General features: G+C 47.5%; 1 protein-coding gene across 2 annotated transcripts in view; it reads left to right on the top strand.

Moving 5' to 3' along the window:
* snx7 (sorting nexin 7) overlaps positions 1–21,585 on the top strand; it is a 184,573-nt gene that overhangs the window by 38,835 nt on the left and 124,153 nt on the right. The window contains exons 2-4 of one of the 2 annotated variants that reach the window (XM_083653864.1): positions 2,669–2,863; positions 5,709–5,819; positions 11,172–11,330. In XM_083653864.1, coding sequence (XP_083509990.1) covers positions 2,669–2,863; positions 5,709–5,819; positions 11,172–11,330 — 465 coding nt within the window. The remainder of the gene's footprint in view (positions 1–2,668; positions 2,864–5,708; positions 5,820–11,171; positions 11,331–21,585) is intronic. The other variant, XM_083653865.1, reaches the window with a different exon arrangement.

Below are 21,585 nucleotides of genomic sequence, written 5' to 3'. Positions count from 1 at the left end.
TTGTTGTTGGTTCGGTTGTTTGAGCCTTATAGCGCACGAGATGTAATTAATATAATAGCCTATTCTGTCGGCCCTATTGAACATTTTCGTTGGCTATTGTTGATTTTAGTTTATTTTATTTAATAAGTTTTCTTAAATACTGCATTTGATCTTTGAAGTGGCGAGACGTTTTTTTTATATAGGCTATAATAGGCTTTTTTTTTTTTTAAGTGAGCCACCCGGCCGCCGCGGATTCTAGGCAAATGTTACATTATACAGAAGGTATGAGAGTATGCCTCTACGTTTTTACATGTGCAGTACTTTGAAAAATATGCAATATGTTGCTGGCTGCTATATAAATAAAGGTTTTATGGAGGAAAAAACCCACTTGGTATTGTTTGGATTTCTTATTTTTTTTATTACAATTAATCGATTGATTGATTGTTAACTTTACCAATGTTCTATTCAGGAATTTGCGGAAAATGTGCATCTCTAACTATAACGGCTGTGTGCGTGTTTCTCCCTAGACACCTGGATAGGAGGGTTAAATAAGCAATTTGAAATGGCAAACATATAAATCCCTCAATTGAGTTTTCAATTATTTAATTGGTACTTAATCAAGTCCAAATTTATAATTGAGCATATTTAGCCTAATTTAAGTACTTTACCCAACACGCCATCTGGATAGGTTTGCAAATTAAAAATGAGCCCGCAGGTTCCAGATGACATTGCAAAGTTAGCCGTCAAAGACAAATGGTCAAAATCCCACTTGGAAAATCCTAACTTTAAAGTCCCCTAAATATGGCTGCCAGAAGGCACGTGGCATAGAGGTCTTTTCTGCAGACTAAGCCATAGGCTTTTGGTTCTATGAAAGCCTTTATTGAGTGATGCACTCTACTAAAACACTAATATCATATTATATCTGAAGTGTTCTTTGTTTTGTGTTCACAATAGTGATGTCAGTTAGATTTGGTTAGGTCAGAGCTATGGAATATTAAATCATCCATCTTTGCTCACTACATCTGCCTTTCTTACTGTCATTACTGGCATCTAAACCTGTTCAAATTTTGCATTGGGGAGAGTTCTATTGAAGTGACTATAAACCATCTGTGTATTGTTTCACTTTTTATTGAAAATGCTTCCACCAGATTTTCACGGCTGCTTTATGAGAAACACTATTTGAGTGGCGTCAACATCGTTGACATCACTGGCACTCGGCATAAGGAGGATTAACGTTATTATTGATATCAGATTCTTCATCGTCAATAACGTAACGCTAAACATCACTGACACTGACGTTACTCGGTGTTGACGTTTCAGTTAGAAGTGCCTTGTTGTTCGACTTTTTTCCCCTGATTTTTTTTATCCCATTTTATCCCCCATTAGTGCTCACTTGATTTCTCAATCCTGGTTGCTACTCCATCCTCTGCCGATCTGGGGAGAGCCGAGACTGGCTCCATGCTTCCTCCGAGACATGGGCAGTCAGCCAGCCGCTTCTTTTCACCTGACAGAGGAAGCTTCACCGGTAGGACATAGCACGTGGGAGGTTCACGTTATTCCAACCAGTTCCCCTCCCTCTGAACAGGCGCCCTTAACGACCAGAGGAGGAACCACATTAGCAACCAGGATATTGCATGTTTTTGTGAAGGGGGTTCCTATATGAAGGAAACCCCCGGAAGGCACGGGGAGAACATGCAAACTCCACACAGAAAGGCCCTTTTGCCGACCCCACCCGGGCGGTGGGCACTCGAGGACATGCGGACGGGCACGCATTCCTTCAGCGTTCACCTCGTCCCAGGTGGGAATCGAACCCACGACCTTCGAGCTGTGAGGCGATAGTGCTTACCACTGCAACACCGTACCTCCCTCGTTTGTTTTTTCTGAGCAGGTCCCCCTTCTGAGGACGTAGTTTTCCTTTTTAGCCAGCGATCTATCATGTTTGCAAGCAGCTGTCTGTATCCACCGAGAAATCAGCAGAGGAGCGTTGATGTCAAGAGAGGACTGAGGGATGCAATATTTTTTTCCCCATGATGGTGAAGGCTAGGCGAAGGCATGAGCCGCCCCTCTCTGCCTCTGATTGGCCTAGTGTCAAACGTTCATCCAATCACATTTGCTTGGCTATCCTGCATCTCTTTCAACAGTCTGTGCTCACACTCAGTGGGTCAGACAGACAGCTGTTTCGCTTGCTAAGCACCGTTCCGCACAAACGTAGATCGGTCTGCGCAAACCATTGCGGGATTACTCCCCCTTTAAATTGAAAATATGCGGGAATTCGGGAAAATGTGCGGGATTCCCGCAATTAATAAAGATGCACAAAGTTTAATTTAATATACAACTTGTAGCAGTTAGCGAGCAACTTTGATGTCCGCACCGCTAGTCTCTGCCTCGGTATTTCTCGGATCTGAACGGCCCGCGTATCAGATTTCTAATAATAGACAGGTCCACTCTGGGTCCGGGTCCGACATTTATCGGTTCTGAACGGGGCCGGGTCTCAGATTTCTAATAATAGACGGGTCCACTCCGGGTCCGGGCACAAATGTCCCGGGTCCTTTAGGGTCCGGGTCTGTGATTTTGGACCCATGAAGACCTCTAACGTGGTACCCCTGAGCGATGGTAACATTAGTCTTTTCTAGTCTGTAACCGTGGCGACAGTGGTAAACACAACAGTGATGTCCTGTCTTTGGTTCAGAATACGTCCCTGGCAGATGGAAGTCCTGTTCTGTCCCCCATGCCAAACTCTCCTGGCTCCATGGTCAACCAGTGTACCCTGGAGGAAGAGGAGGAGCAGGAGGAAGACACCAGAGACATCTTCATCACCGTGGACCAGCCCGAGAGCCACGTTACCGCCATCGAGACCTTCATCATGTACAGAGTGGCCACCAAGGTCAGTGTGCACCTGGTTGTTCTTGTGCCTCTACATGTGCTTGGAGAAAGCACATGTAGAGGCATGACATAGAAGCTCTAATACATCAAGGTTCAAGGTTCACTTTATTTGTCTCCCATGGGAAAACGTTATCTTGGAGTAGAAGACTAAAATTCTGCAGTACATACAGCCATACAGACGATACATTCAGGCTCATTCCATTTCCAGTTTAGCACTTTCGGTCATGGTTGGTTTAGTCTCGCTTACCAGACTTCCCTCCCTTCCGGGAGAGGAGTCCGGCACCGTAGATCTCCACTCTGGACTTGCTGGGGAAAAAATGCTCTGTTTGGTTTAACCCAATGACCTATATAAAGATGGACGCCATTTCAGGTCCCGTTTAGTGAAGCCGCTGCTTGTTAGATCGCCGCCCTGACGGCTGAATCCAGTATTAGGTCACAAGGCCCGCCTCCCCATGTTAGTGGATGGGAAAATCACAACCGAAATAATCACAGTATACGTCAGATAATTTTTTTCCAAAGGTGGTTTGTATCATTTTAGATAGTCATTATCATGCTAATGCCTGTGCAAGTGGTCATTTTTCTGATCAGTTTGTTTTTAAGTAGTTATTTGACATATAAAAAGGGATAAAAATGGATGATTGACAGCTGTGGCAGCCAGTCTCAAGCCGTCATTGGCTGGACAGGCTCTGCACATTATAGATCTATCGTCATAGACAACACACACGGCTTCATGTTATCTAACGCTCCCTGGAAGTCGGGTAGCTCATGGAGTGGCTGTGCTGGCTACCAGACATCAATGGACCCCAATAAAAAGAACATTGTTTTGAGGAATGAAAACAAATGTTTTGTGCGCGAGGAATTAACGTTGGTTGGGGACTGAAGTAAGTTCAGAAAATATGTGTTTTATGAGTTACTCCAGCTACGTTATAGGTATGGTTTTAACATGCAGGCTAGCATTAGCGTTAGCTGCTTGCGCTAGTCGGCTGTTTTTCATATTACTATAACTTAACAACCGATAACGATAGCTGGAATAACACAATAATAGACACATATTTTCAGAACTGACCAGGTTGTCCAACTGACACGAAATGTGTTTTATAACGTTAACTCCCGTCCCGGGTATAAGATGAGATGAGGCCTAGTAGTACACAACCACCATTAGCTCATAGCTAACGGGTTAGCATCACATACAAACAGACGTTTTATTGTAGGCTATTAAAGCAACAAACGTTTTTATATGCATATCTGGGGGAAATGCTTTGACTGTGGGGATGTTCGTTCTTCACAAGCTCCTCTCTTAGTAACGATATACCAGGCAATAGACCAGGCAGCCTGGCTCACGTCTAGGCTAACGTTAGGTTGGCCTGCCTACACACACTACCGGGCGGGTACAACAACGTAGCCTCACGGTTAGATTAAACCAACATTTGCGCCAAAAGAAATGTAATCATATAGTTAATCAAAATGCCACGGAAACATTAGGCTAATCAACACAGAGCTGTTCATCCGAGAATTTCCCCCATTGAGAGGCTGAGCCAAGCAGCCCTGGCTCCTCTTGCGGGCTGAGAGCAGGTCTGGCTGATACAACTCAATCTCCGACAACGGAGAACGTTACAGGCGGCACTACCCACAACACTATACCAGCAAACAACGTTGCGTAAAGCGTCAAGGTTAGAATTGTAAAACCAACATTTGCTCCAAAAGGAATTAAATCATAAAGTTAATCAAAATGCCACGAAAACATTAGGCTAGCTTAGTCAACACAGCAATCCTCCCAGTGAGGCTGAAGGTGAGTGAGGCTTGCCTCCACTTCCGGCCCTCGCTGAGAGCACTCGGCAGCAGCCCGGAGGTCTGAAATCTCCGACAACCAAAATCAGATTTTCGTACAGGCGTCATTTTGATAAACTGATCTCATAGTGGGAATCTTCCTGGTTACTTTTGGCGAGACAAAAAATATTACAACTTAAATTGTCATATTTACAGAGCTAGACTGTATATAAATATACAACGCACTGTGCGCATTCTAGAAACAGCAGCTCTACATAAGAAAGTTCAGAGGGGCGTGGAGCTCTCAGAGGTTCTAAATCTAGGGAGCTACTGCGCAGACTCTGGTTCACTGATCTGGCCGGATTTTGGCTTCAATAAAACATACAGGGAAGAGATAGGAACGCTCTCTCCATTCATATTATATCTCAATGGTTTAACCTAGTCTCGCTTACAAGACACTCTCCCTGCAACGGGGGATCCAATCGTTTTCAGCGTATAGCAATGAGCTAGCATTGTTGCCGTTGTTTCACAGCGGTGCAGGCTGTTGAGATCGACAGATTCAACACGCACAGCGGCAGAGGCTTTTGAGATGGACAGATTCGTCACAGAGGGAGCAGAGAGGAAATCCATATATGGTCGCGCCAGTCAGTCAGAGCGGATCGGAGCCAATGGCAGAACTTGCAGGCAGTAGAAAAGGATTTTCTTCCGCTGGTGACTGGGGGGGGGGGAATCGATTCTTGGATGCATCGTGATGCGGACGTGGAAGATTATGAATCGATTCGCAAATGTCAAAAATCTATTATTACATTATTTACATTTTCTGGGAAATGGAAGGTCAGATCGCGATGCCTATAAAGACAGAGCATTATTTTTGTCATTATTATTATTAGTAGTAGTGTTGTTGTTGTTGTTGTTGTTGTTGTTGTTATCCATTATTATCATTATTAGCCATCATCATAATCATAATCATCATCACCCGAAAACGCCCTATTGTTCAAACCCTAGCACTCGTAAATTGAACCTGTACATCCGGTCAGTGGAGCATCCTCATACTGTATATGTGTCCCTCCTTCCTTCAGACTACACGGGGTGAGTTTGATTCCAGTGAGTGCGAGGTGCGCCGCCGCTACCAGGACTTCCTGTGGCTCCGAGGCAGACTGGAGGAAACCCACCCCACGCTCATCGTCCATGTATGTCTGCTCTCATCACGTCTGTCAGTGTCATACTGCTCTCATTACCCAAAGGCGTTTAATTTTTTTTTCATTCAGCTCAGCCCTTCTCAGGCTTTGCTATTGGATGGATATCCTCAGGTGAGTACTGGACTGAAGACTTTCTCCTTTGTGCTATTATGACACCCCCTTGTGTGAACTCCGCTGTCGTCTATACAACGGCGGAGCACCCAAGGAACTGCTCCCAAAATTCTTCACACACTGCGAAGACGAGACTTCTCTTCAAGAACGGTCCACAATCAACCATCTACAAGCAACAGCAGCCGTCGGCATCGCCCGGCCCAAGCTTCCTCACGGCTGGTTTTGCCCAGGCGTCCGGATCTGCCAGGAGTGCCGCATGGCATTCATCAACCCGGAAGACATGCACCACAGGTGCTTCACTTGCCTTGGGCATCGGCACGCAGGTCTCGACTCTCGCGTTCACCGCCCACGCTTCCTGTCCCTACTGCAGGGAGCTCCCCCTCGAGGAACTCCAGCGGCGCGTCGACTTCTTCGCCACCCAGTTCCAGGAAGAAGCTGCTGCTGACGCTGCGGTGCCAGAGATCCAGGCTGCCCTCCTCCTCGAGCCCACTGCGGCTGTAGTGGTTGACCAGTCTCTAGATGGCTCCGTGTCCAAGGAGGACTCCTCTTCCTCCCGAGCTCCCACCTCCCCATTGGGAGGCCTGGGGTTTCACTAACCCTAATCCGGATGAGAGGGCACTGTGCCCGCAGCCTTCCCTCTTCCCGGCCTCCTCCGTCATCGATGCAGCGATCCCGACCACGGCCAAGGCCCTGCTCAACGACCTGCCTGAGCTTATAGCCAAAGCGGCCAACCTCAAGTAAATCCCCCTCCCTCCGGCTCCCCCCGTGCCCTGGCGGAGCATGCTGGTCGGCAATGTCTACACCGGCGAGATGGCGCGGTGTCCTCCCCTGCTCTGGCCCAGCCTCCCCGACCTGAAAGATCTGAAGGAGAGCACCTTCCCTGATCCCAGCACCCAGAAAGCTCCGGCGACCATGTGGGTCGACATCACTAGAGTGGCCGGCGAGACAGACAGTGGCTGTATTCCAGTATACCCCCATCTCCACAGAGCGGGAGTGGCTCCAGCTAGGCATGTTGAAACTCATCAAGACTCTGGGACAGCCGTACCTATTTTTGAGGCTTCCTGTACAGCGCGAATCTTCCGCCCGGGACTTCCGTCTCTGCGCAGTGCCGCTCTGTTGTTGTACCAGCGAATACAAGAGTTCCGGTCCCGAACGCTAGTGAATATATAAGAATTTTGACGTTTAGCATTCAAAAATAAAAGTGACACAATGTATGTTTTTAAAAGGCACCGCTGCGTGGAAGTGGAAGTCCCGGGCGGAAGATCCGCGCTGTACAGGAAGCCTCAAAAAAGGTACGGCTGTCCCAGAGTCTATTTACGTGCCGAAATAGACTCTGGGTTCCCAGATTGGCACCCAGCTGGACATTGTATGCACTAGCGGAAAACTCTGCCCCTCATGCTGTGTGTGACCTTTGACCCCCTCATGCTGTGTGACCTCCGACCCCCTCATGCTGTGTGACCTTTGACCCCCTTCATGCTGTGAGCTCTGACCCCCTCATGCTGTGTGACCTTTGACCCCCTCATGCTGTGTGACTTTTGACCCCCTCATGCTGTGTGACCTTTGACCCCCTCATGCTGTGTGACCTTTGACCCCCTTCATGCTGTGAGCTCTGACCCCCTCATGCTGTGTGACCTTTGACCCCCTCATGCTGTGTGACTTTTGACCCCCTCATGCTGTGTGACCTTTGACCCCCTCATGCTGTGAGCTTTGACCCCCTCATGCTGTGTGACCTTTGACCCCCTCATGCTGTGTGACCTTTGACCCCCTCATGCTGTGTGACCTTTGACCCCCTCATGCTGTGTGACCTTTGACCCCCTTCATGCTGTGAGCTCTGACCCCCTCATGCTGTGTGACCTTTGACCCCCTCATGCTGTGTGACCTTTGACCCCCTTCATGCTGTGAGCTCTGACCCCCTCATGCTGTGTGACCTTTGACCCCCTCATGCTGTGAGCTCTGACCCCCTCATGCTGTGAGCTCTGACCCCCTCATGCTGTGAGCTTTGACCCCCTCATGCTGTGTGACCCCTGACCCCCTCATGCTGTGTGACCTTTGACCCCCTCATGCTGTGTGACCCCTGACCCCCTCATGCTGTGTGACCCCTGACCCCCTCATGCTGTGAGCTCTGACCCCCTCATGCTGTGAGCTCTGACCCCCTCATGCTGTGTGACCCCTGACCCCCTCATGCTGTGTCAAGTCAAGTTTATTTATATAGCCCTAATTCACAAGCATGTCTCAGAGGGCTTCACAGAGAATATGTCTAGCTAATTCTAGCTGACACAACAGTAGCAAATTACAGAATAAAGATAACACTTTGAACAATTGATAGAGAAATATAGAAAATATAGAAATATAGGAGAGAGCAGAGGAGAGAGCAGGAGAAGGGATGAGAGCAGGGGGAATGTGAGAGAGTGATGGGGAGGGAATGGGAAATGTATAGGAGTATAGGAGGTGGGGAAGGAGCAAGAGGAGAGAGGGGGAGCGGGGGTGTGTGGGGGAGAAGAGAGCAGGGGGAGGGAGGAGGTGGGGAGAGAATGGGAAATGTGGGAGAGGAGAGAGCGTATGGAAGAGTATGGGAGTATAGAGGGAGTATGGGAGACTATATGGAGAGAACAGGGAAAGGAGGGCTAGCTGACACAACAGTAACAAATTACAGTAGTAATAACACATCAAACAATTATATGATAGAGAAATATAGACACACATTTTGCAAACGGACATATGTCGATATCTTAGCAACCAAACTATGCTTAATGTAATTGGCTGCAAGCCTTTAGTAGTGAGTCCCTTTGCCAAATAAACACATGTTCACATATAGAGCTTATGGGTGCCTCGCTTTAGGGTAGAATGGGTGCCATGCTTTAAATAGTGGCGGAATAGTGGGAGGGGATAGAATGGGTGCCTTACTTTGGAGTAGAATGGGTACTATGCTTTAGAATAGTGGGGGAAGGGGGAAAGAGGAGAGAGCAGGAGATGGGGAGGAGGGAGGGAGAGCGGGGGGATGTGGGGGAGGAGAGGGCAGGGAGAGGGAGGAGGTGGGGAGAAAAATGGGAAATGTGGGGGAGGAGAGAACGGAGAAGGAGAGGTGGGAGGGTGCAGGGGAGGGAGAGCAGGGGGAATGTGAGAGAGGAGAGAGCAGGAAGTGGCAGGGAATGGGGGAAATTGGGGAGAAGAGGAGAAGGGGAAGGAGCAGAGGAGGGGAGAAAGAGGAGAGAGCAGGAGAAGGGAGGGGGAGAGCAGTGGGATGTGGGGGAGGAGAGAGCATGGAAAGAGAGGAGGTGGGGGGGGGATGGGAAATGTGGGAGAGGAGAGAACAGGAAGGGAGAAGTGGGGAAGGAGCAGGGGAAGGGGGGAAGAGAAAGAGGGGGGGTAGAAGATCAGACAAACTGACTACTCTAGACATTAACCAGAGCTAACTGGGACATAGGGGATCTAGCTAATCTACAGCCTAGTCTGGCCTGTCCTATTCTGCTCTAGTCTGATTTTAGCCTGAACACTATAACAGGTCTACAGCCTATAGTTAGGCTGTAGCTAATCTATCGCCTACCTAAGCTATTCTAACCTACCGGCAGCCCTCAACCAGTGATGGAGAGCACCGATGCCCCCCGCCCCGGCCCCCGCCCCCACACACATAAGCCGTAGGAGAGAAGGCCAGGCCGGGACTGTAGCTGTGTTTCCATTACAGTTTTTCGCAAAATAATTGCGATATTTCTACAACTTCGACAATGTACAATTGCGACTTGTAGGCGTTTCCATTGAAGTTGAGTTTGGTCTGACAGCGCGCACACCTGAACGCAATTCCCGTTAACAGCAGCTGCCACAGTGATTACGCACGGGGATCTGCCCCATATCCCGTCCCCTGCATGCTCAAATCCAACCAATGGTCAATGCAAATCACAACATGAAGTTACAACGCATATAAACGAGCCTGATTATCAATTCAAAAGAAAATGAGTGGCAACATGTTGCTGGCTACAGTGAGAGCGACAGACAGAGGAAAAAAGGTAGCCTAATACAAGTGGTCCGATTTAGAGATGGAGGGGGGAAAAGGCTGATTTGGTGCAATAATCAGAATGTTGTGTATTATAATTATAACATTGCACCTGAAACGTGTGTAATGTATTACTCACAGTCACTGTATTCACTTCAGTCAGCAGCACCGCACCGGTGTGTGCTTTTCATCCCCTCATCTCGCCGCTGTGCCAAATGCGCGCACACAGGCAGCCTGTCACCATGGACCGATTTCTGCCATTAAACATGATCTATTTTCCCCGGCTCCGCTTTTGCACAACACTCGTCTTTCTGCTAGGTAGCGTTGCTTCAAAGTTTTCCACTTGCTGCGGACGTTTTGCCACGGCTTATCGAACCCTTTCTCCATCATTTTCCTTTCATTTTCCGCTCCTTTTCCAAAGGAGAAGATGGGTCACATGACGTGCAAATGCAGAAAATGTGTTTCCATTACACTTTTGCGATAAACTGCTATATCGACACGTCTGAAAAACCACATCATGAGAGCGCAAAAACTTTTTGCGATATTTGGGAGGTTTTTCGAAATTTACGTGTTTCCATTACCCAATTTCTATTGCGATATTTAGATTTTGCGCATTTCTGAGGGTAATGGAAACACGACTACTGTGTGTGTCCTGTAACCCCCTCATGATGTGTGTGACCCCTGACCCCCTCATGCTGTGTGAGCCCTGACCCCCGCATGCTGTGTGTGACCTCTAACCCCCTCATGCTGTGCGTGGCCTCTAACCCCCTCATGCTGTGTGAGCTCTGACCCCCTCATGCTGTGTGTGACCTCTAACCCCCTCATGCTGTGTGTGACCTCTAACCCCCTCATGCTGTGTGAGCTCTGACCCCCTCATGCTGTGTGTGACCTCTAACCCCCTCATGCTGTGTGTGACCTCTAACCCCCTCATGCTGTGTGAGCCCTGACCCCCTCATGCTGTGTGTGACCTCTAACCCCCTCATGCTGTGTGTGACCTCTAACCCCCTCATGCTGTGTGTGACCTCTAACCCCCTCATGATGTGTGAGCCCTGACCCCCTCATGCTGTGCGTGGCCTCTAACCCCCTCATGCTGTGTGAGCTCTGACCCCCTCATGCTGTGCGTGGCCTCTAACCCCCTCATGCTGTGTGTGACCTCTAACCCCCTCATGATGTGTGTGACCTCTGACCCCCTCATGCTGTGAGCTCTGACCCCCTCATGATGTGTGTGACCCCTGTCCCCTCAGCCCCTGCCTGAGAAGTTTGTAGTGAAGGGCATGGTGGAGCGCTTCAACGATGCTTTCATCGAGACGCGGAGGAGAGCCCTGAGCCGCTTCCTCCACAAGCTCTCCCTGCACCCCATCCTCTCCTGCAGCCAGCACTTCAAAGTCTTCCTCACCGTACAGGTAGTCCGCACGCACGCATGCATGCGCGCACACACACACACACACACACACACACACACACACACACACACACACACACACACACACACACACTCATTGAGTATGTTTACATTAGAGGCAGGTGATATGGCCCTAAAATAATATCACAATATTTTCTTGACGATATGACAAAATGCTGAAAAATATTTTATTATTAATTTCAAGAACATACAATTGCCACAAAATAAGTGTTATAGTTTTATATGTCAGCATAAACTTAAGTTTACCTTTAAATATTCAACTATCCCTTCAAATATTACCATGGTTTGTTGTACATGCTCTTTTGTAACCAAACCACTTCCACACTACTGAAGTCACTCCCCTTTTTGGAATTATCTCCTCCACCATGGAGCCGCTTTCAGCCATGCTTGTTGTTGCTGTGTGTACGTACGTCATACCGTTACACAGCGCAACGGTGTAACGTCATTACATCAACAAGTCAGAATAGTGTCATTATCACAACTAGAAATTGAGTGACACCCACATGTGTCATGTGACGTGCTGATGAAGATGGCGCTTAGAGGAGTAGCTCCGCTCGACATGCAGTAATTATTCTAATTATATATCACATTATACATGTATCAGTTGGTCGTCTGATCCATATATTATGTATTTGTAGAAAAGGGTCCATAATGGCCCACCATCAAGCCTGTCCTTGGGGCAGTCGATGCCCACGAATCGGCGCGCCAACGACGTAATGACGATGACATCATCAACGATGACAATGATGACGTTGACAATGAAGAGTTCACCTGTGAGGTCATCGGCGACGTCAGGCGGTCTAGGCTGACTGTGATGGCAGACGGGACTTTACGGAGTCACCGATGATGTCATAGCATAGAGTTCACCTGTGAGGTCATCGGCGATGTCAGACATAACATATATAACAAGGTGTTCTGTGACGCTGTATATATTCCTTCTTACTTCGTCTTCTACTTCATAATGTCTTCCCTTACCACGACCAAATCCGAACCCGAGCTGAATCCTGGCTTGGTGGCCGGCTGCCTTACAACCAGCCAGGCCACGAGTGGTATTCCTTCAACCGCGTCCGAGGACCGACATCTCTGTGGTTCTGATCGACCACTGCCCGTGAGCCCTCAACTACGATCCAGCACACTTCACGAGGCAAGCCCACAAGCTTCGCTACAAATTGGTCCTTCGAGCCGGATCAGAGGACTTGCGACGCTCAGAGATGGAACAGGAGTCAGGTGAGCTCGCTCCGGTCACGGCACCTCGCCGACCAGAGGAGCAATCCTTTCCCCACCAGATCGAATCTGGATACAGCAGGAGTAGTACTCAGGGGCCAGACCCCCTACACTCCCACCAGACGATCCGATCGGGGCAGGAGCTCATCCGCAGCCACCAGGAAAACCGACTCCCTGCTCAGGCAGCCCAGGGAAGAGCCGATCTAGCCCAGACAAGGGCTGAATTCGAACATAAGATCGCGCGCCAAAGGGAGACCAACCGGGACACCACTGAATACTTCAAGGAATCCCAACGCACTGGCAGGTCCCATCAAGCTGGCCACCAGTCAAGTCGGGACAGGTCAGGTCATGGAGGTTTGACCTATGACGACAGAGACGCCCATGTATCCCGCAGCCCCAGCGGGCGCAGGAGTCACCATCATCAGGGCGCAAGCCATCATGACGGAATATCTTCGGCCCAGGCCCTCGCCTATGACCCGGAGACCCCAGGCCGGTATGGGTCAGCCCGGTACCAAGGGGTCCGGCCCTCTTCCCGAGCAGAGCCTCGGTTGAGGAGCCCCAGTCACTCTCACCATCATAGCGCTAGTAGCCACTGGACTGACCATGGCGCATCGCGACACTCTAGCACCAGCTCACGGTCAACCGTACGCGCCCACTCCTGCTCCTCAGCCCGAGCGGCAGCTTACGAGGAATACAAGGCACTATTGGCGACCGAGAGCCTTCGCCGCCAACACGCGGAGGAGGAGGAAGCTGATGAGGAGTACGACCAGCTGAACGAGCAAACCAGAGCGGCGAGGCGGGCCCGAGAACGGGTCCAAGAAGAGGCTCAGCGGGCCCAAGAACGGGTCAAAGCAGAGGCTCAGCGGGCGCAAGAACAGGCCCAACAGGCCCAAGAGGAGGCCCTCCAAGCTAGAGAGCGGATCACCCGCCGCCTGGAGAGAAGCCGACGCCTGCGGCAAGCTGAGCTGGCGCTGGACGAGGCCCGGGTTCGTGCCCGGCTGCAAGTCGAGCAGAAGCACGTAGCGGCCCGGCCTCGCGCCCGTCTGCTTGCCGGGGACCTGGCAGTTCCACCTGTGCCTCTCACCTCCCACGACCAGGGTCAGGTCAGCACGGCGGCTCCAGAGCCAACGACCCGAACTACGGAACCCCCTGTTCCAGTGCCAATGCCACCAACACTCCCACCTAGGACATGTCCACCTAGGACAGAGGTCGCCGACCCTGAGCATGCAATACAGTGCAACGGGGCGGCCGAGCCCGCCACTGGGATACCCCACACTCAGGTAGGCATGGCGAACGTTGGGACCAACAACACGGGGCACAGTCAGCCGGCCGGCATCAACCACCCCAGGATAGCCGGGGTCGAGAGCTGGGACCCCCCCCCCCCCACAGAGGGCGGGACCAGCCACTACCTATTCCCAGAATTCACCTCCTGGCCCTGCCCGGGCTCATGGAGACAACTCCAGCCAAGGCCTCTAGGGAGGCGAAGAAGTCCGAGCAAGTGGACATGCCTTTGCGGACGGCGAGGCAGGAGCCCCAGATGCTTCACGGGGCGGCCGTCTCCCTCATCGTCTCGCCGGCAATTCGCCCAGAGCAGACCTATTGCACCAAGAGAGCCTTTACGGAACCGAACCTTGGTCTAGGCGAGCAACCTTACCCCGTCACCGCCCTGCAGCAGGAATCCCGCCCGAGGAATTTGCCCCTCCATCAGTTCGGGAGGATCCATCTTGTCCTGCTCATACAGCACCTATGGAAATGGGAACCAGGCTGGGATGACCCAGTCCTACCCGAGACACTGCTGCAGGCCTGGGTAGAGTGGGAGGACGAGCTACCGCAACCGCAGGTAGCTGTTGTGGTCGACATTACGCGGGGAAGGCCCCTTCCCGCACTCACCACCAGCAGTCGGGGTTGCGGACCCCCCTTCCCTCTTCTCAGCCCAGACCGCTGGCCAGAGACACCCCAACTCCACACAACCGCGGACCAGAGCGAGGAGTTGAAGCCAAGTTACGGTGGCCTCAGACCGGCTCCCCCCATGCCGGAGGAGTGTACGACCTTCGGTGCCCTCAGCAAGGATCCCACACCGGTGCTCCACGGGGCAGCCAACGAGGCACTAAGGGCCGAGGACTATAGTGAGGCTGAGGCCTCCCTCCAACGAGGGCAGACAAACTGCTTCCTCACCGACCCTACGCCGCTGAGGTTCCCCAACTGGAAACTCAAGCCACCAGAACCAGAGGCCCCTCACTACCGCAGTAGCTGGGCAGACCCCCAGCTCCTGAGCGGCTCCCGCGCTGACCTCACGCCGCTGAGGTTCCTCAACTGGAAACTCAAGCCACCAGAACCAGAGGCTCCTCACTACCGCAGTAGCTGGGTAGACCCCCAGCTCCTGAGCGGCTCCCGCGCTGACCTCACGCCGCTGAGTTTCCTCAACTGGAAACTCAAGCCACCAGAGGCCACTACAGCTCACTACAGCAGTAGCTGGGTAGACCACCCCCAGCTCCTGCACACATCTTGGCCAACGAGGACAGTCACCAAATCCTGGCTCTTGTGATGTACGGGACTGGACAACAGCGTGTAGACCCGTACCTACACCCGGCCGGTGGCCAAGCGGAACACAGCCCCCCTCACTGCCAGAATAATCAACCAAGCCCTGCCTATACCAGGCCCACCTGGTGGGCCATTCCGGCCATTTCTGGAAGAATACAGATTCCCCACAGGAATCTGGGAGCGGCTGTAGAAAAGGGTCCATAATGGCCCACCATCAAGCCTGTCCTTGGGGCAGTCGATGCCCACGAACCGGCGCGCCAACGACGTAATGACGATGACATCATCAATGATGACAATGATGACATTGACAATGAAGAGTTCACCTGTGAGGTCATCGGCGACGTCAGGCGGTCTAGGCTGACTGTGATGGCAGACGGGACTTTACGGAGTCACCGATGATGTCATAGCATAGAGTTCACCTGTGAGGTCATCGGCGATGTCAGACATAACATATATAACAAGGTGTTCTGTGACGCTGTATATATTCCGTCTTACTTACTTTGTCTTCTACTTCATAATGTCTTCCCTTACCACGACAAAATCCGAACCCGAGCTGAATCCTGGCTGTCTTACAACCAGCCAGGCCCTGGTGGCCGGCTGCCTTACAACCAGCCAGGCCACGAGTGGTATTCCTTCAACCGCGTCCGAGGACCGACATCTCTGTGGTTCTGATCGACCACTGCCCGTGAGCCCTCAACTACGATCCAGCACACTTCACGAGGCAAGCCCACAAGCTTTGCTACAGTATTAACTAATAATAAGATGGGAGACACGAAAAAAGAGTTGTCTAAGAGCTACGAGACCAGACGACAAGGGAACAAACAAATGGAAAAACATGGCGGCGACGGCGTCCCCTCAAACACAAGCAGCAGCATGGCTCTGGACATTTCTAACATAAATGTCATGCTAACTAAGATGAGTATTGAATTGGGAGACCTGAAAGAGATCAAGAGAGCGACGGTCTCCATGGAGGAGAAGTTATCGTCTATTATGACCCGAATCAACGATGTTGAAGGAATAGTTGGATTTCTGGAAGATGCACAAACAAAGCTAGAGACTGATCCCCCCAGCCACTAAGAACGAGCTGGAAGAGCTTAGAGCTAACGTGGGCGCGCTGGAAAATAGATCGAGGCGAAACAATTTAAGATTTGTCGGCATTGCAGAGGGCAAAGAGAACGGGGACTGTATCGCCTTTCTAAACAGATTTCTGCCAGCAGCGCTGCGAATTCATTATCCGGACGGGGGATTTGAAATCGACCGTGCCCAGAGAGTCCGTGCCCGCCGCCCTGATGCCAAAGAGAGACCCAGAACCATCATCGCCAGATTCCTCCGGTTCCAGGACAGAGAACGGATTCTGCTGGCGGCTAAAGAAAAACCACGGATCATGTGGGAAGACAGCCACGTTATGATTTTCCCTGACCTGGCGAGAGCTACGCAGACCAGAAGAGAGGGATTCGCACCGTGCAAGAAAGTTCTTCATGATCGCGGGATCAAGTTTGCTCTGCTCTTCCCAGCCACGCTGAGGATCAACACCAGTGGCGGCTCCAGATCGTTCGGGGATCCGAAGGAAGCCATGGAGTTTGTACGGGCTATGAAGTGATACCCCAACTGATACACACACACACACACACACACACACACACGAAAAGGCCAGGTGAGAATTATTTTTTATTTTGTTTTTCTTTTGGGTTTAAACAAGTAACAATGCCATATTTCCAGTCTACAGCTATAATTATATTTTACATGGCATAGAAGCAAATAGGGAAGGAGCCAGCACTCAGAAAGTCCTTTTGAGGGTTTTTATTCCTGTTGCACCACAACGTACGCGTTTCAGCGATAGCCTTCGTCAGCGTTGTGCTGTGTCAGGCGGAAAAGGGCGTATAAATACAGCCAGACAGGAAGTACAAACAATTAGTGTAGAAAAAAACGGGTATAATATATATATATATATATATGTACATTTGAAAAGTGCATTATGCATCGATGAGATATACTAGAATGTAACCCAGCATAGTACACAAGCATTAATACGAGTACAAAGATAGAAAAAATGTATATATATATAATTCGTATTAGAAACATACCACAGCCTCGAGAAAACGACCTGTTGTCTTCAAAGTAACAGCAGGAGAGAAATAAAAAGGACTGGACTTTATATAAAATTAAAATAATAAAACAGTCAAAGAAACCATTTTGTTGTCTTCAAAGTGACAAGGCAGACTGACGCCTATGTAGGCTATACATTTAAGAAAGTACAAATGACACTACAAATATACACAAAACCAGAATACCAAAAAAGAAATGCTTTTACAGGAAACAGCCCAACAGTAACTCTTCATTCAATCCTTTTGGGTGTTCTGACTGGAGTGTGTGGATCCAAAACGCCTCTCTTTGTAATAAGGCTCGGTCCCTATCACCACCTCTTTTTAAAGGGTTAACAACCTCTATTCCCTGAAACCTGAGAGAACACACATCATGGCCCATAGAATTAAAATGTCTAGCCACAGACGACTTCTCATCACGGTTTCTAATGCTACACTTGTGTTCACAAATATGAGTTTTGAGTTCCCTTTGAGTCTTACCCACATAAATATAGGAACATGGACACTTAAGCAAATAAACCACAAATTTAGTTTTACAAGAGATTCTATTATTAATGTGGTATTTTTTACCAGAATGGGGGTGGGTAAAAAATTCCCCTCTGATCATAGCATTACATTGGATACAATTTCCACAAGGAAAATTACCAGTTGGTAAGTGTGATAAAAAATGTGTGGGGCGTGTGTAGCAATCTGCTTTCACCAGAACATCTCTCAGGTTCCTCGCACGTTTCTGTGCAAAAATGGGGGGCTGCTCGAACACGTGGCCCACCAAGGGGTCACTGTGTAGGATGTGCCAATGTTTGAGAATGGTTTTCTTAATGTCTAATGAAGCAGGAGAAAAGGTAGTAGCACAAACAATATTGGACTTCCTTACAGAGGGGCCTTTTGGTGTTAGCAGGTCCTGTCTGTTAAGGCCCCTAACCCTCTGCAAGCTCTTACTGAGGTTTTGGTTATCATATGAATGAATGAATGAATGAATGAATGAATGAATGAATGAAAGCTTTATTTCGGACTTTCACAAAAAAAAGAAATAGTAATATACACAAGTGGTATCAATGTTACAAAATATATATATTTATAAGTGAAAAAAAGAAGAAGAAAATAAAACGAAAAATTAAATAAAAAAATAAACAATAATAATCAGAATACGTGACAGTAACTAGGTCCGAAAAGGAGTAGGATGAAGTACACTGTACTTATTTAGTCCTACCCCCAGTCCACATTCTTTATCAATTGACTTCCACATATATACATTTATATATCTATATATATATACAAATACATTCATACCTTGCATAATAAATATAATTTATAGTTCTAGTGTATAAATTATTAATTATTAATAATATGTTAAATATGATATAATATACCATTAATAATATGTATACCAATTTGCTTATAATATTACAGAGTAATATTATATACAATACAATTAACTAATAGTGCATATTATAATATACATACAACATAACATACAATATACATATATATTATATATATAATATATATATATATATAATATACCATTAATAATATGTATACCAATTTGCGTATTTACAGAGTAATATTATATACAATACAATTAACCAATAGTGCATATTATAATATATATACAATATAAATAATCATACCATGCTATTAATCACTTCATATACATAACTTGTACCTTTTAAATAAATGTTCCTTATATTTGTTTTTGAAATTGTTCACGCTTAAACATTGTTTGAGCTCAGCATCCATACTGTTCCTGAGCTTCACCCCACGGATTGAAATACAAAAGGATTTCATTGTTGTTCGTGCCCTCAGTGTTTTTAAATTGGTCTCCCCCCTCAAATTATATCCTTTAACTATGAACCGTTCACATAGTTCAGAGGCTTGTTCCTCAAAAGTGTTATCAGTGCTGCAAATTCTCCTCGTTCTCAGAAGCTGGCTGTAAGGCAAACCTTTCTTGAGACTAGGGGGATGGAAGCTGGAGAAGTCCAGGAAGCTGTTCCTGTCAGTTTGTTTTCTATATACCTTGGTCATAAGATGTTCCGATTTAGTCACCAAAACATCTAAAAATGAAATAGATTCTAAACTGTGATCTAAAGTAAATGAAATAGAGGATAGTCTGGAGTTAATGTATACCTTGAATTCTTCCAGTTCATTGAGAGACCCCGTGAAGATGAAAAAAATGTCATCAATGAATCTCAACCAGCAATGTAACAATTCTGAGAAAGGATTATTGTGATACACGAAATCTTCTTCAAACTTCCCCATAAATAGATTAGCGTAATTGGGCGAACAAGGACTTCCCATACTCACACCTTGGCATTGAAGATAGAAAGCATTTTCAAACTTAAAATAATTGGTATTCAACACAAGCTTAGAAAGGTCCACCAGAAAATCACTAGGGGGTGTCAGAGCTGATCTTTTCTCTAAAAAATATGATAAGGCCACCAAACCCTCCTCATGGGGTACATTGGTGTATAGACTATTGACATCCATCGTGCACAACAAGCTATTCTCTTGAAATACGTTGTAAAGAGTTTAATTTATTCAAAAAATCAGTCGTATCTTTAAGGTAAGATGGAAGTTGTGTCACACTATGTTTTATGTGGCAATCAATGTATTGAGAAATGGGCTCTGTGATTGACCCACAGCCAGCAACAATAGGCCTTCCTGGTATAGGCTCTATACAACTCTTGTGTATTTTAGGAAGTGTATAAAACACTGGACGTACAGGATGTTTCTGTATCAAAAATTTATATTCATCCTGACTGATCAAAGAATTGCTCAAAGCATTACTCAAAAAATTGTCAACCTTCTGCATAAATTTAATTGTGGGGTCTCCTATTAAAGGAGTGTAAAACTGAGTCATACCAAGTTGTCGCAGAACTTCTGTTCTATATGCTTCTTTATTCTGTATTACAATAGCACCCCCTTTATCAGCATTCTTGATGACAATGGAAGAATCATTAGACAGAGACAGTAGGGCTTTTCTTTCATCAAGTTCAATGTTGGAGTAAAGTTTCTTCTTATAGTACTGACGTACCTTCTGTACAGTGTCTTGTTCGACCAGCCTGCAAAAGGTGGCCACAGAGTAATTCAACATAGGAGGTACAAATGTACTTTTGGCCCTCAGTCTTGTGGACCCAGAGGTAGAGTCGGGTCCCTGACTCGGAGTCTGTGGGGGGTGAGGCTGTGTAGGAGGGGGGCCCTTGTCAAAGAAAGCACGAAGTTTAACATTTCTTAAGAATTTGAACATTTCGACTCTAGTCTTAAATGAAGGCATAGAAGCAAATCACTCTGCCAGTTACGGCCCTACATTATATAGGTTACTCACCTGGCCAGGCCTGTTTTTTTTCTTTTTTTTTTTCTTTTTCCCTTAAGGATTCAGGCATACATTACTAGTTTCAAAGTGACTTTTCTTTTTTTCTTCTCTCTGGACAGTCGCGCGGATGCTGTCTGGAGTGCTCAGCTGAATCAGCTTAGGTCATGGACCTTAATTATTTTTGTTTTGTTTTTGGTATATGTGCCTTGTCTTGGTGCTGGCGCTATGCACTGAGCCCTGTTATAGGGCTTTATCCGTTGCTTCTCAAGGACTGTACCATGTGTGTTTCATGTTTATTGTTTTTTTTTTTTTTTTTTTTTTTTTAAGTTTATGGCATTAGCACAAAGAGTCATGGTATTTGGAGTAGCTCTTACACTAACACTGTGGATTTTTTTTTTACATGTCCAGCCATAGCATTAATAAACTGCGCTACGCTAGTTGGAATATTAATGGCCTTCGCCATCCTATTAAGAGAAAGAAAGTGCTGTGCAATTTGAAAGGTAAAAAACTTGATGTGATCTATCTGCAGGAAACACATTTGACTCCTGATGAGTCTAAAAAGTTATGTAGGGATTGGATAGGACATGTTTTTTTCAGTGCTGGGTCGACTAATAGTAAAGGGGTGATTATTATAATTAATAAGAAATTGCAATTTAAATGTTTAAAAGAAGTAACAGACACTGAGGGATGCATTCAGATTCAGATTCAGACAACTTTATTTATCCCAGAAGGGCAATTCAGTTTCACAGCCTACCCAACACCTTCAAAAGCTCACAGTGAGCTACCAACTTCAGACATGACAGGACGTAACGTAACAGCATGACATAACATAAACAAACAAATAATGTCAGAGATAACAGATCAGCCTCATATAAACATGAACAAGAAATAAAAAGTATACATATATTTCTATATGTAAAGACATGAGAACATGTATAAGAAATAAAAGATATAGATCTATATACAGTATGTATGAACAAGCCTAACCTGTTTGTCACAGACAGGATACGTACAGCCTGTTGTGCGCTCATATAAGTGAAGGCATTCATTTAAAA

This window comes from Poromitra crassiceps (assembly GCF_964638095.1).
Source record: "Poromitra crassiceps genome assembly, chromosome: 2".
In the NCBI taxonomy this organism is placed as follows: domain Eukaryota; kingdom Metazoa; phylum Chordata; class Actinopteri; order Beryciformes; family Melamphaidae; genus Poromitra; species Poromitra crassiceps.
This window is presented reverse-complemented; position numbering and strand designations above follow the sequence as displayed.